At 33.7% G+C, this 13,583-nt stretch overlaps 3 protein-coding genes across 3 annotated transcripts; 1 reads left to right on the top strand and 2 right to left on the bottom strand.

The window, feature by feature from the left end:
- Positions 1 to 324: 324 nt before the first annotated feature.
- On the bottom strand, positions 325 to 4,015 carry LOC108204223 (uncharacterized). Its single transcript, XM_017373553.2, has 9 exons — positions 3,817 to 4,015; positions 3,661 to 3,745; positions 3,472 to 3,551; positions 2,912 to 3,014; positions 2,651 to 2,807; positions 1,912 to 2,040; positions 1,581 to 1,667; positions 1,337 to 1,381; positions 325 to 751 (listed from the first exon to the last, which is right to left on the bottom strand). Exons 1-9 carry the CDS (start codon positions 3,890 to 3,892, stop codon positions 578 to 580), a joined length of 936 nt encoding a protein of 311 aa, XP_017229042.1. The 5' UTR covers positions 3,893 to 4,015; the 3' UTR covers positions 325 to 577.
- Positions 4,016 to 4,050: 35 nt separating this feature from the next.
- Positions 4,051 to 7,031, top strand: LOC108204222 (uncharacterized). The gene is made up of 2 exons (XM_064086216.1): positions 4,051 to 5,172; positions 6,506 to 7,031. The coding sequence occupies exons 1-2, from the start codon at positions 4,153 to 4,155 to the stop codon at positions 6,662 to 6,664; spliced, it is 1,179 nt and encodes a 392-aa protein (XP_063942286.1). The 5' UTR covers positions 4,051 to 4,152; the 3' UTR covers positions 6,665 to 7,031.
- A 160-nt stretch (positions 7,032 to 7,191) lies between these two features.
- Positions 7,192 to 10,675, bottom strand: LOC108204221 (uncharacterized CRM domain-containing protein At3g25440, chloroplastic). Its single transcript, XM_017373549.2, has 4 exons — positions 9,917 to 10,675; positions 9,476 to 9,770; positions 8,643 to 9,050; positions 7,192 to 7,851 (listed from the first exon to the last, which is right to left on the bottom strand). Exons 1-4 carry the CDS (start codon positions 10,045 to 10,047, stop codon positions 7,267 to 7,269), a joined length of 1,419 nt encoding a protein of 472 aa, XP_017229038.1. The 5' UTR covers positions 10,048 to 10,675; the 3' UTR covers positions 7,192 to 7,266.
- Between the last annotated feature and the right edge of the window lie 2,908 nt (positions 10,676 to 13,583).

The following is a 13,583-nucleotide window of genomic DNA, read 5'->3' as shown; positions in this document are numbered from 1 at the left end:
ACGGTCGTTTTGAAGTGGTAAACGAAGTCACTTGAAAGCAGTTAAGATTATAGAACAAAAACCTCCAAATGCAATGTTATATAAAATACGACACTTCAATACAATGCTAAAAAGATAAATAATAATCAAGTATAGATTTGACTACAATTGTCATGTGACAATTGACATGCAATCGAGAAATTAATATCAAACAAATTTGATTTAGGTTTTTTTTACTTGTGTTCATCATTCATTCTACATCAATTTATTATTCGTTCTACATTTAGTTAATTTTTCATCTATTTTAATTCTATTTGAAAATCATGCATCAGATCATGAAATCTATTTACCAATAAAATATACTTTTTGATTTTATATTGCAACAGTTACCTCTATTCTAATATTAACATCGGACTACAATAGGGCTTTAGTGATGCGCTGCATCTAAAAAAGCAATTGGTAACATTAGAATCTTTTACAAGGCAGACATAGTATATAGCTTAATGCAATTTTTACAAAATTCAAATGCTTTCAACCTACTTCATTTCCGGGCTTTGCTTGTGTGTGATGGGACCAGCTGTTCTAAATGAATTTGTTCTCACTTCGCAGTCGTACCGTCTTCTGCACGCGAGAGATCAGCACCCTCCACAGCGATTCTACTATAGCAGGCCAAAAACTCTACATTACCTTCAGCTCCCTTCAGAGGAGATTCAATCCAGCCGTTACATTGAAAGCCAAAATTTTCTACACCACTAATTATCTTCTCACGCACCTGCACATGTCCAAGACTAATTTATTAAAACTTTATATGCCCAGTTTGGTTGAAGGAATGACATGGTAATAACTGAGATTGTAAAACAAAGTATAAAAATCAATTTTTTATTGCCAAAAGAAACAAAACATAAGATATATAACATATGTATTTGATAAGAGTGATCAACTTCACAATAAATTGACATGTATATAAATAATAATCAATGTTTTAAAAATATTAACTATTGTAATATATATACACATATTAATATTATAACTAAAATGTAAAAAATCTCCGTCATTCCCTGCTTGTCTAATACTGTACATGCAACAAGGTAACTCTGATCTTCAGATATATTAACAAGCGTCAGTTTAGTTCAAAAATGTATTGACCCAAGCTATAAAACTAATGACCTTTAATACCAAATTTATTAAAAGCCAAAATTTCTTACAACAGGTATAGCAGGACAAAGGCACTCTACTTAGAATTGTTATAACAGACTGTAAATATGATAGAGAGCTGCAGTTCAGTTGTGCATGTTTTCGAGAAAAGGTGTCTTTGAATGCTATGTCAATGGGGTTAACACCAAATCTGAGTAGCTACCTCTTTATGAACTAAAGGATCTCGCACGATTCCGCCGCCTCCAACCTGTAACAAAATTTATATTCCGCCCGAGAGTTACTTCACAAGAAACATAAATTATACTAATTTTATATTGCAACCTTGCAGATCCTTCTGTGCAGTAACAGAGTTAAATTTTTAATTCAGAGACATTTTATAATTGATAGAAATTGAAGGACACATAATTGAAAGGCATGAGAAAATGAGAAAGGCATTGATTCCATACTTGTGATCTGCGAGCCTCAAACTGAGGTTTTATTAGAGTAACCAATACAGCATCTTCTTTCATTAAATTGACCACAGCCGGCATGACCTGCATATAGTTGGGGAAATGATGCAAAACAGGAACCATGGTTAAGCTTCAGTGGATAAAACTATAATCAAGAAGCTGACCTCGATTATATAAATCTCAAAGCAGCATGAGTTATTAGTTGCTAAAATTTAGTGTCTACTTTGGTGATCCATTGGCTAAAGGCACAAGGATAGTCCACAAAACTTATAAAATGAGTATTGCAAGAAGACAAAGGTAAGCTTAAAGTCGCAAATGAAAAGTTTACCAGAAGTAAGGATATGAATGAAAGATCCAGCGTCACCAAATCGACTTTTTGAGGAAGTTCAGAAAGATATCTCAAGTTTGTCCGATCTATTACAGATACACGCTCATCACAGCGGATTTTTTCTGCCACCTGAAATGTGATTGGCATTCATTACCATAGACAAATAGCACAACTTTCTGTCATGCAGAATGTTCAACAGTAGAAAAGGTCGAGAAACACATTGCCAACCAAATAAGATACAGTTCAAGCTTTGGTATTTCTAATCTTCATCAGTCATTTTAAATTTCTGAACATGAAAGAAATATCATATCTTTTTTCAAGGTTATTACAAGTTCAAGGTAGAGCTCATTGCACTGATGAGGTTTCCAAAATATAATATCCTTCTCGAGCTTTATTACAGAATAAGGAAAAGCCTTGGATGACTATCAGTTTTAGGTTATGAGCTAGAAGGTTGTCTTCTTCGGTACTTTATAATACTGCTAGTTTGACTCTGTAGGTGCTCCTTTGTTTTCCATATACAGGGTTTGACCATGACCAGTATCAACTCACAAATTTATACCCCCTCATTCTAGATTCGATGAGGCTTGTCAAAATTTAGTAAATGAAATCGGTCATTGAATTTAAGACTTGAAGTGTTTTTTTTTTTGTTTCAAGGAAACCACAATAATACATTAAGAAAGTGGAGGGTGTACACTATACTCACTGTACATTATATGTACTACCCATTGAGTTCTCTTACCTGTCCATATCCCACATCTACTCCATAAACAAAAGAAGCACCATACTGAAGTAAACAATCAGTAAATCCTCCAGTTGATAAACCTGAATCAAGAGCTACTTTTCCAGCTACATCAATACCAAGTTGCTCAATGGCAGCCTCCAATTTATGTCCTGCCCTGGAGATGCAAACTTGTATAAAATTAAACAAAATGCCTGCTCTAACATAGTTGTGGAAATGAAAATATAATGAGGATAAAAGAATTTTGCAAAGAATCATCACCTACATACATATTTTGGAATTTCAGCTTTGATCTCCACGACAGATTTATCAGATACAGGAGTTCCAGCTTTATATATCACCTTACCATCAACAATGACTTTGCCTAAAGAGACAGAGTCATCAGATGCATGCACACAAATTTTAGACGCGGCAGTGTAATTCAATCAGGTGTCTTCATAAGTGTATAGTAGATACGTGTCTATATTATGTTTAAAACCAACAAGATAGGGTTAAAAGGGGGAGCATTTTCTAATGCAACATTAAAAACTTGGTATATGTATTAATGTATGTGTTAAAAAAACAATGATTACCTAATTAGATATATCAAATAGACAGAGGATTAAAATTTACAAGGAATCCCAACAATAGATGAACAATCAAATGGCGAAAAAAGTTTAATCTAATTGTCTGACAAGTAATAACTAGCATGTCACTGTTATTGCAAATCTGAATACAACATTATCCATTTTAGTAATATTAGGGATGAGAAACTCCACTGCAACATTTATGCCCTTAACATAAAAAAAGCAAAAAATTGCAGGGTGAGAGAGATCAAGTACCTTGCAGGATCCATGACTGTACATAGGTTCTGCTGTATTGCTGAAACCTTTCGAGACATACATCATCCAGTCTCCTCCTCCTGATAAAAGATGGAGTCGAAGAAATTGCAATAACATAGCGACGATAATTCAGAGAGAGAGCGGGAGAGAGAGAGAGAGAGAGAGAGAGAGAGAGAGAGGGGCACACACTTGTTGTTGCGTGGTTTAAGCTTTGAAGAACTAACAGTAGCAAAGCTCCTAATGGGATAATGCGGCAGCATCTTTACCCACTTAACTGAACAAAAATATTGTAACTGAATTAGTTAATTCAATAACAACTTGATATGTAAAACAAATTTAATTTACCAGAGAGATTGGAATAGGGTGGAGCAGTGAAGCGTGACAGATGAAGGAGCTTCAAATTCTGCAGTGCTGCCATCATTAATCAACCACCAACACTTTCAGACAGCGCCACCGCCTTTTTTTTATCCCAACGCCACCACAGCAGAGGCGACTTGGGTTGGATTCGGGGTATAATTTGTTTTCAGCCCATTTATCAGCAGGCCCAAATAATATCCAACCCAGGCCCCAACTTCCCCTCTTACCTTTCTCTTTTCTTAATTCCGTCTCTATCCTCTCTACTACTCCCCTTTCTTCAATCCCTCTCTCCCTCCCCGCTCTCTCTCTCTCTCTCGCGATTAGATGGAATCATTGCTAGCAAGTTATGCATCTTCTTCGGATGACGAAGAAAATAATTCAATCAAACCCCCACCTGCACCTCCTTCAAAACCATCTGTATTCTCATCTCTCCCACCTCCCAAATCAAATCTCTCTAAACCCTCCCCTTCTTCTTCTTCTTCTCAACAAACCACTCCCAAATCGACAACCCCTTCTCAACCTAACCCTAAACCCTCTTTGTTCTCTGCCCTTCCCAAGCCCAAAGCACAAACCATAGACACGCCCAAAATCCCAAAAAAAATCGTCCAATTTCGCCCACCCATTAACCCAATCACCCCAGACGATGACGATGACGATGTGGCAAAGGAGAAGCAAAGAAAAAACTCAGAATCTTTGAATTTAATCAACAATTCTTCTTTTAAATCCATCTCATCGATTATTCCTGCTCCCAAGAACTCAATGTCGTTGGGCGGTTCCTCCTCCTCCTCTTCGGGCACTGCACGTCGATCGATTCTCGAAGCTGATGCCTCTCCTGCAGCGACCTCTACTCATGGTAGTCTTTCTACTAAGCCACTTAATGATAATATTCCTATTGATAACTCGGTGAATGAGAACTATGCAAATTACAATACTTATGCTAGTACTGGATATAATGCTGCTGCTACCGATACTTCTATTGCGGTTCCACCTAGTAATGATTATGCACCTTATGATGCTACTTACGCTGCTGCGTATGGTCCTGCCTATGATGATGCTTCCAATTTGGCTCCCGCTACGGACAATTATGCTAATTATGATGTTGCTTATCCTGCTTATGACACCAATTACGGCCAACAATATGAAAATAAATGGATTGATAAGTCCAACACAACAACAGAGACACCAGCAATGCCAGTAGAAATTATGGGTAGAAATTCTGGAAAGAGAGGCAGGAATGATTTTCCTTCGGAGATGATTGAGGTTAAGCAGGATGAGTTGATGAAGAATAGACCAAGGGAAGACACTGCCAAGTTGACTGGGATTGCATTCGGTCCTTCTTACCAGGTTCTTTTTTGCCCTTACTAGTCTATCCATCTTTTGATTAATTTTCCTTGTTGCCCTAGATTACACCCTTAGAATATGGTTTTACCTTGCTACCTTGTTACTTATTTATCTATGGCTTAATAGGTAGAAGTTATTTCCTTATAAATTCCAAAACAGTAAAATTCAAAAAGGAATTGCATAAAAATACCAGGCTTACCTGTCCGAGGGTAACACTAATCTTTGTCAATTCATATTACAAGCCTTAAACAACTTACAGAAATAAGTAACCTACATGCTACTTTTTAAAAACTGGAATATAACTTATAAGCTGTGGTGTAGTACAGGGCGAGGAAAATGTTAAAAAGAGGGATAAGTACCTATCCCTGCAGAGAAGCGGCAGAGTCACAAATAAATTCTCGTACTTATTAAATAATTATCGATTCATATTGTCCATCTCTAATCTGTTTAATAATAACAGATTACATGAGTTTTAACTCCTTATTCCCTTTATTAACTTGTTACTTGGAGTTATTTTGATGATGTTAGTTGTTCTCTTAGTTGTAAGCTATGATCTGTTTGATTAGTTTACTTGTCTTTTGTTAAAGGTAATAATAATCACATCAGAATAGTGAAAATACCAGAAATCACATTTTGTCAAAGTGATTAATATTTGTCAAGTCATATTAAAATTATAACAATTTGCATTAAGTTGATTTTAACATATATCTGAATTAACCAAACAGGCTTATGAGCTTGAACGTGGAATTTTTTAATTTTTTTCTGGATGAATGTTCGAAGCTTTGGTAACCAAATCCTTGGCTTTTGGTTGAGAGGATTGAATCTGGTTGAAAAGGAATAAATTTGATACTATTTTGTGCTTGTTTAGCAACGGCTGTTATTTATTTATTTTTAAATGCAGCTTTTTATAAAAAAATTTGGATGTAAATGTTAAAGAGTTGTTTCATATTCGTTATTTGACAACAAAAATAAGGGCTTATTTCAGAAAGAAGTAGAGTTTTATGTACTTCTTTACAGAAGTAATATATATCCCTTCCACCGTTTCATTAGTACAATTCAAAGTATAGTTCAATCCCACAAATTCGGGTATGACTAGTTGGATTGGAGCTCTAGTTTACATTGGTAGGAATAAAATGGAGGAATGCTGAAAATTTATGAACATTTAAATTTCATTTGATCCCCTCCTATCTTCGTTCACCTTGACGTAGCACATGTCGCAGACATGAGATTGTAAATGTCTTTGTAAGTGTGACTGTTCCATTTTATAAAAAGAAAATGTTCAGCTTGATACCTGAAATGAAATGTCTTTCTTATTGGCGCTTCTTCTATTGTGTAGCCTGTTTCTGCCAAAGGGAAGCCTTCAAAGTTGCACAAGAGGAAGCATCAGATTGGTACTCTGTATTTTGACATGAGGCAGAAGGAGATGGAGCTCGCAGAGAGGAGAGCCAAAGGATTCCTCACCAAAGCTGAAACACAAGCCAAGTATGGGTGGTAGGGTTGTCGAGGGTTACAACGTCATCATTTAAAGCTGAGCAAACCAAATGTGCCATGATTGCTTGTTTTTAGACAATTCCAAGATGCGGGTTACAACGTCATCATTTAAAGCTGAGCAAACCAAATGTGCCATGATTGCTTGTTTTTAGACAATTCCAAGAGCATCATCATTTGTCAATGTATGTACGATGATATAAGTTACGATGATGCTGAAATGTAACATGAGAAGTTGTGGATTAGTGTTTCAAGTGCTGATCTTGTTGGTCAATTCCCATCAGCTTGTTAGCAACATGATAAAATCAATTGCTTGCTAGACTTTTAGAGCTTTTGTACCATGTGCTGTCTGCTTATTAAAGTGTTATAGTGTATCTTTCTGACTCTGCAAAAGCAAGTTATACAGTTACTCTTTTATAAATGAGTATGAATCACATATATTGCATTTAAGATGATAGTAAAAGAAGGCAATTGTGGAAAATGGACTGTAACCAGATTTGCAATTTATATTTTAACGGAGTTCAACTATACAACTAAACCAAAGAACTAGTAATATATTGAAACTTTTGAAACAATCCAATTAGCCATAAAATTCAAATATAATCAGTTTCATCTTCTCTTTTTCTTTAAAAGAGAAGCTGCTCGCAGAACCATCCTATCAACCTCATCAAGGTTGGGTATTTCAGTATCCTTTTCCCATGACTTTTCCATTTTTGAATCTGCGGATATTTGACGCAGGTGTACTTCAAAATCATCTGCTTGCCCTTCATTCCTTGCAGGGATCTTGTCAAACTCATCTAAGTATAAATTTTTTTCTTCCTTCTCATATTCAGTATCAGACTCCGTCTCAAAAATATCTGACAGGGCTTCAGAATCCGAATCTATACCTGAATGCGTTGTGGAATCATCATCCTCATGGCATCCATCATTTTGAGCCATTAGTTCTTGTAGCTTTAAGGAGCCTTCCAATTGTTCTTTGGAAAGGTTTCCAGAGTTGCAAGTTGTAATGTCAGTCAATTGGGTGTTGCTGGTAAGCCCGGGCATATTTTTAGTTTGGCTTTCTTCAGTTAACCCGAAATTACTTTCAGCTTGGTTTTCAGCCCTGGCTCGAAGAAGATCAATGTCCTGCTCAAGTCTTGGTATATACTTCCTTACGGCTCGAAGGCCATCCCGGTACTTGGATTTGTCTAAAGCCTGCGTTAGTGAAAAACATGTATCAAGCATACAACTGTTGCAAACTATTGCAAGGCACTATCATGTACATATAATAATATAATATTTTTAAACTAACATCAACCCAGTATATTTAGATCAAGTCACACATCAACTCAGAAACTTGTTGCATATACAATTTCAGAACCGATTTCAAAAACTCATTATTTATTTTTATTTGACCGTCTGGCCTAAAGTATCAACTGACCATAGTTCAAATTTGGCTTTCATAGTATAATAGTCAAATAAGAGAATCATGGTGCCTGTCCATTGAAGTATATTTATATATGTGGATTGCCTGCCAAGGATTATCTCTGTACTAAACAACTAACTTTCCACCAAGAACCAAAAAAAAATATCAAGTAAAAGAGAAACATTTGTATTTTGCAATGTGCACACATTCTTATAAACTCGACTTTATCCAAGGAAATCAAGCACTCCAAAAATAATACACATGTTTATGAAGCTGATTAGCCCCTTGGAAAAGAGATTTTAAGTCAAGTAACCACGTCAACCAATCCATATGATATGGTAGATACGCATAAAACAAAAATAAAAAAATAGATTGTGTGTACGTCTCCACAATGGCGGAACCAAGAATATGGACAAATAAGATGATGAGACTTGTTTAACTATTAACATGATATGGACGCGTTGTGAGATTTGTTGAACTATTAGCATGTATGGACATCAAGTGATACTTTAAGATCACGATCTTTCACTAATTTGTGGGAAGTGCTAACAGATACAGTGAAGAACAGTGAAGCACATACCTTCTTCCTAGGGAGAGTGATTCTTGGTGACATTATCTCTGTTGGTGGCTGAGTATAGTTCTTCCCTCTGTACATTATAATGGTATTATCTTCCTGAATGTCAAGAACAATCCCTCCAGTCAATCTTGCAAGCTCTACTGCAATCTCCCTCACCTCCTCTGGTGAGAATGTCTTGACCACTACTTGTAAAGTCTGGTGCTTCTTCCAGTGCAAGTGCATGTTCAGGATTACTCCTTGATATATTCCTCGTCTTCCAACTGGTACATAGTTCTTGCTTTTCTGCCCCATCTTTAAAAAGAAAAAGTGCTCTTCCGGTGTTAATATCTCTGGGTCATGTTTTGTTTCTGCTGATTCCTTAGGCTCAAGTTTCCTAAGAGCTTCAACATACCTTTCTTCCTTTTTCCGAGCCTGAAAAGGAGATGTCACAATGCTAATAGACATTATAATATGCAACTGACAAGCAAATACTATGATCATGCTCTTTTCATAATTGATCGAAAACCGGGTACACATGGCATAATCAGTATAGCTAAATGATATGTCCCACCTTCAATTCTAGCTTAGCAGAGCACAAAACAATATAGTTTACTTCTGATCAGTTCTTTAACTTAGTTGCTAAGTTAGTTATGAAGATTTTACAGCATGTGAACATTACTCACATAAGGTACTTGTTCTGAAAGATACGGATGCAAATAATTTGACACATTCAGAAGTGATGCTAGCAGTACATCTCAGAACACTGCTAGTAAAGGCCAGGTAGTAACATATAAAAAATCTCCTATATACTGTTTGCTTTTAATTCTCAAAAGAAAGAATTTATAAATGAAAATTACCTTTCTCAGTTTATACAGAATTTTTTCTTCCGCAGTCATTCGTTCATACTCCTTTTTCTTCTTAAACCTGAAGAACTTTAACCACTTGACAACGGCTCGTTTCCCTTTTAATTTTATCCTCTTAGTTTTACCATCGGCAGAGCCCTCCGTGTGCCCAGTAGGCTCTTCCGGATTCACAGGTTCCTCGAATCTGTTCAACCAGCGAGTTGTGTGGATGGAGTGTCTTCCTCTAGGGCCAAACTTTTCCAATTCATAAAGTGGTGATACACCAGGTACTTGACAGAATGCCTTAAAGCTAGTATAACAAGAGATTAGCTTAGCAAAGATGTAGATTAAAATACACCAACAATTCATATACATGACTATATCAAGTCGAATTCATGTCGTAAATACATTTATATCAATAATGTTTTCTCGACAAGAGAAGGGGGAGTACCGTACCTCTGTTTTCTCGAAAACAAGGGAGTGTAGATGTAGTAAGAATGATTAAACAACGCATTCTTCAGCGGCTGCTTGGAATTCAAAACACTCTTGGAAGCATGTTTTAGCAATCCCCTTACCATCATCACCATTTTCTTCTCCCTCGCTCTCACAAATTCACAGCAGGATTCATTTCTCTTTGCTCAACTTTCATCAACTGTTCTGGGCTGCTCTGGGTTGGGCCTGCCAAAATACGGAAACCCGTTTTGTGGCCTATTCGCGGTTTGGACTTCAGTACTAGACTCCTCTTCTTAATGGACTCAAAAAAGTGGCTCGTTTTGTGGACCAACCTTTAACTATTAGAAAAGAGTTGATACTTACTAGGGAAAATAGATTTTTTTGTCACCGAACTTATTATGTTTTTAGAAATTTGCCACTCAACTAATTTTTTTTTTCCTTTTGGTCACTGATGTTAGGTTCAGAATTTTTTTTGCCACTAAAATTAGGTTCGGATTTGATTATTACCATTATATTAATTCTTTGTAATATTATTAAAATATATGATAACCTATAATATTTTGATGATTTGATATATGTCTATCTTTATATATAGTACTTTTATGTACCCAAGATCGTTTATCTTCGGTGATAAGAGTTAAACACGCATTTTACGGTTTCTAAAAGTGTACTCTCATAAATTATTTTATTTTTTCTTCCGAATAAAAATTTAGTGTTTGAATTTTTATACGCAAAAAGAAAATCTCATAAATCATTGAAGATTAAGTTTTCCTCTCTATTTATTTATCTTTATCTTGAAAGTTATAATAAGATAAAGTTATTAAAAATTATGAGGATAAATTTAAGAGAGATCTTAGACTGAACTAGGTGATTAAAACTTTAATAGTGAAAGATGATGCATCGTATCACTCAATTAGACTTTATTTTATCATGGAGAGCGTAAATTATTTGAAGTCATTGATTCCATACTGATGATTTAATGAATTTCTAGAATTCTAATTACGATTTTTCCTGATTTTAATATTATATCACCTCATTTTATGTTATTATTGCTATATACAAAGATATAAACATACATCATATTATCAAAAAATTATATACTATCATTATGTATTTATGATGCTAAGAAAAATTATCACAATGCTAATAATCATATCCGAACCTAAGTTAGTGACTAAAAACAAATCCAAACCTAACATCAGTGATTAAAAGGAAAAAAATATTAGTTGAGTGGCAAGTTTCTAAAAACATAATAAGTTCAGTGACAAAAAAATCTATTTTCCCTACTTAATATAGTGTTCTAAAAATCTCCGATTTAACCGATTAATCTCCTGCAAAGTCGGCCACCGATTCGATTTTTGAAATCCGATTAATCCTTATATATATATTCCTTAATCGAAGTATATATGATAAATTATTAAAAATTAAAATACTATATTACTTTAAATAGGAATAATTATAGAGTTTATGTATATAGTAAATATATTAGTTGCTAAATAGCTAATATAATAATAACTAAATATTAAATAATATTTTAATATAAAAATAAATCCGATTTTCACTCCGATTAATCTCCAATTTTCGATTAATTACTGAATCGGCAACTCAACCGATTAGGTTTGACTGTCAATTTCTGTAACACTGCTTAATATGGGGCAATAACAAGTCAGCGAATTTTTTTTTAAAAAAAATCTATATTATAATCCTTTCCTGACGTATTTTAGGACATGAGAGCGCCTTCCTAAAACACATGATGCATTTACAAACAATTCTTTACAAGCAACTCCTCGTATGAAACTATGAATATACTTCATCCTTGTCCTTTTTACAGTAGTCTTATTTGTGAATTTTTTTTTTTAATGATATTTGTCTTCTTCTTTTTTGAATGCAATTTTTATACTATTTCAAATTTTGACTATCATTAATTCACAAAATTTTCAAAAATAAACAAATAATTATGTAAATTTAATAAAATGAATAAAAATTTGGTAATATTAGTAATTAATACAATTTTAGTATTCAAATTTTGACTATCATTAATTCACAAAATTTTCAAAGATAAAGAAATAATTATGTAAATTTAATAAAATGAATAAAAATTTGGTAATATTAGTAATTAATACAATTTTAGTGATGACGATGATAATAAAACATCACATTAAATTTTTCTTAATATATGTGAAATTTATTAAAAAAAATATTAAAATGAGAAGGATGAAATAATAGATACAAAATTACATATACAATATCACATCTTACATCAATTAAATAAGTGAGTATTTGGGGTTTTATAAGCACAAATAAATAATTAATGTATACCAATTTGCTAGCACTTTTGAACCGACTTGTGATGAGTTGTTGGATTCGGTATGTATCTAATCGTGAACTTGGATGTTATAAATGGTATCAGAGCTCTCATTGACCCGGAAGTGCAGAGACACTGCCCATGTTTCGTTTCGTAAAGTATTAGTGAATTCGACGAGGACGTCGAATCTATAAGAGGGGTGTTTGTAACATCCGACATTAATTAGACAACAAAGTATTTGAGTTTTTATAAGCACAAGCAAATCATTAATGTATACTAATTTGCTAGCCTTTTTTAGCCGACCCGTGATGGGATTGTTAGATCCGGTATGCATTTAGCCATTGGCTTGAGATGTTATATATAATTATATTCAATTTGTTTGAACTATTTTATATTTTAATTAGTGTGATTGTTGTAGATAGAAAGGTCCATCATTGTTAAGAGTGTAAATCAAATTAAAATAAGACCAATTTATCTAATTTTGTGCTTGTTGTATTCTTGCGCATATGAAAACCAAAATACTCAAAAAAATATTTAAAACATAAGTCATTTCTATTATCGATTTTTTTATGATATGCTTATGGGCATACAACAAGTAATAATCCTACGAATTCGGTGCATTTTTATTAATCATCTAATCATAGATATGAATGAAACATCATGCAATTACACCAATAAAAATTTACAAAACTAATCAAATTTAGTATTTTATTATGTGTCCTTTGAACACACATTAGAAAAACCCTTCTACTATTACTATCCGGAGATGTAAAACTAAACTAAAAACTGTTCTAAACATACCTCACTCGATTCTTTTAACATTTTTATGAAGTCTTTTATAGTAAAATTATTATTTTTTTTCCTTTTTAAATTATTAGTTTAATCACATAAAATCAGTGTTCTAAAAGTCGGCGATTAATCGGGATTAATCACCGATTAATCGCCGATTAATCGTTGTTCGGTCGGCCACCGTCTCGATTAAGCGTTAATCGGTGAAAAAATCGTTTTTTCTGAAAATCGGGATTAATCGGTCAAAAGTCGGAATTAATCGGAAAAAAGTCGGTCAAAAATCGATGAATTTAAAAAAATTAAAAATAAAAAGTAAAAAAATCTTAAAATTCTAAAATTTAATTTTAAATAAAACAAAAGGCACGGAAATGCATAAATTAAAGTTGTTTTATTACCTTTCACTCTTTCAATATTAACTTTAAACTCTAATTACATAAATTTGCAATATCTTCCTTCGCAGATTCAATCAAATTCAAGTTTATATATGAGATAACTGGACTTGTATATGTATATAAAGGCATGTTTTGTTTTATAAAAAATCATTAATCTTTTGATTTTATATGACTATAAATTTAT

Source organism: Daucus carota, chromosome 1, assembly GCF_001625215.2.
Source record: "Daucus carota subsp. sativus chromosome 1, DH1 v3.0, whole genome shotgun sequence".
NCBI classification, from domain to species: Eukaryota; Viridiplantae; Streptophyta; class Magnoliopsida; order Apiales; family Apiaceae; genus Daucus; species Daucus carota.
This window is presented reverse-complemented; position numbering and strand designations above follow the sequence as displayed.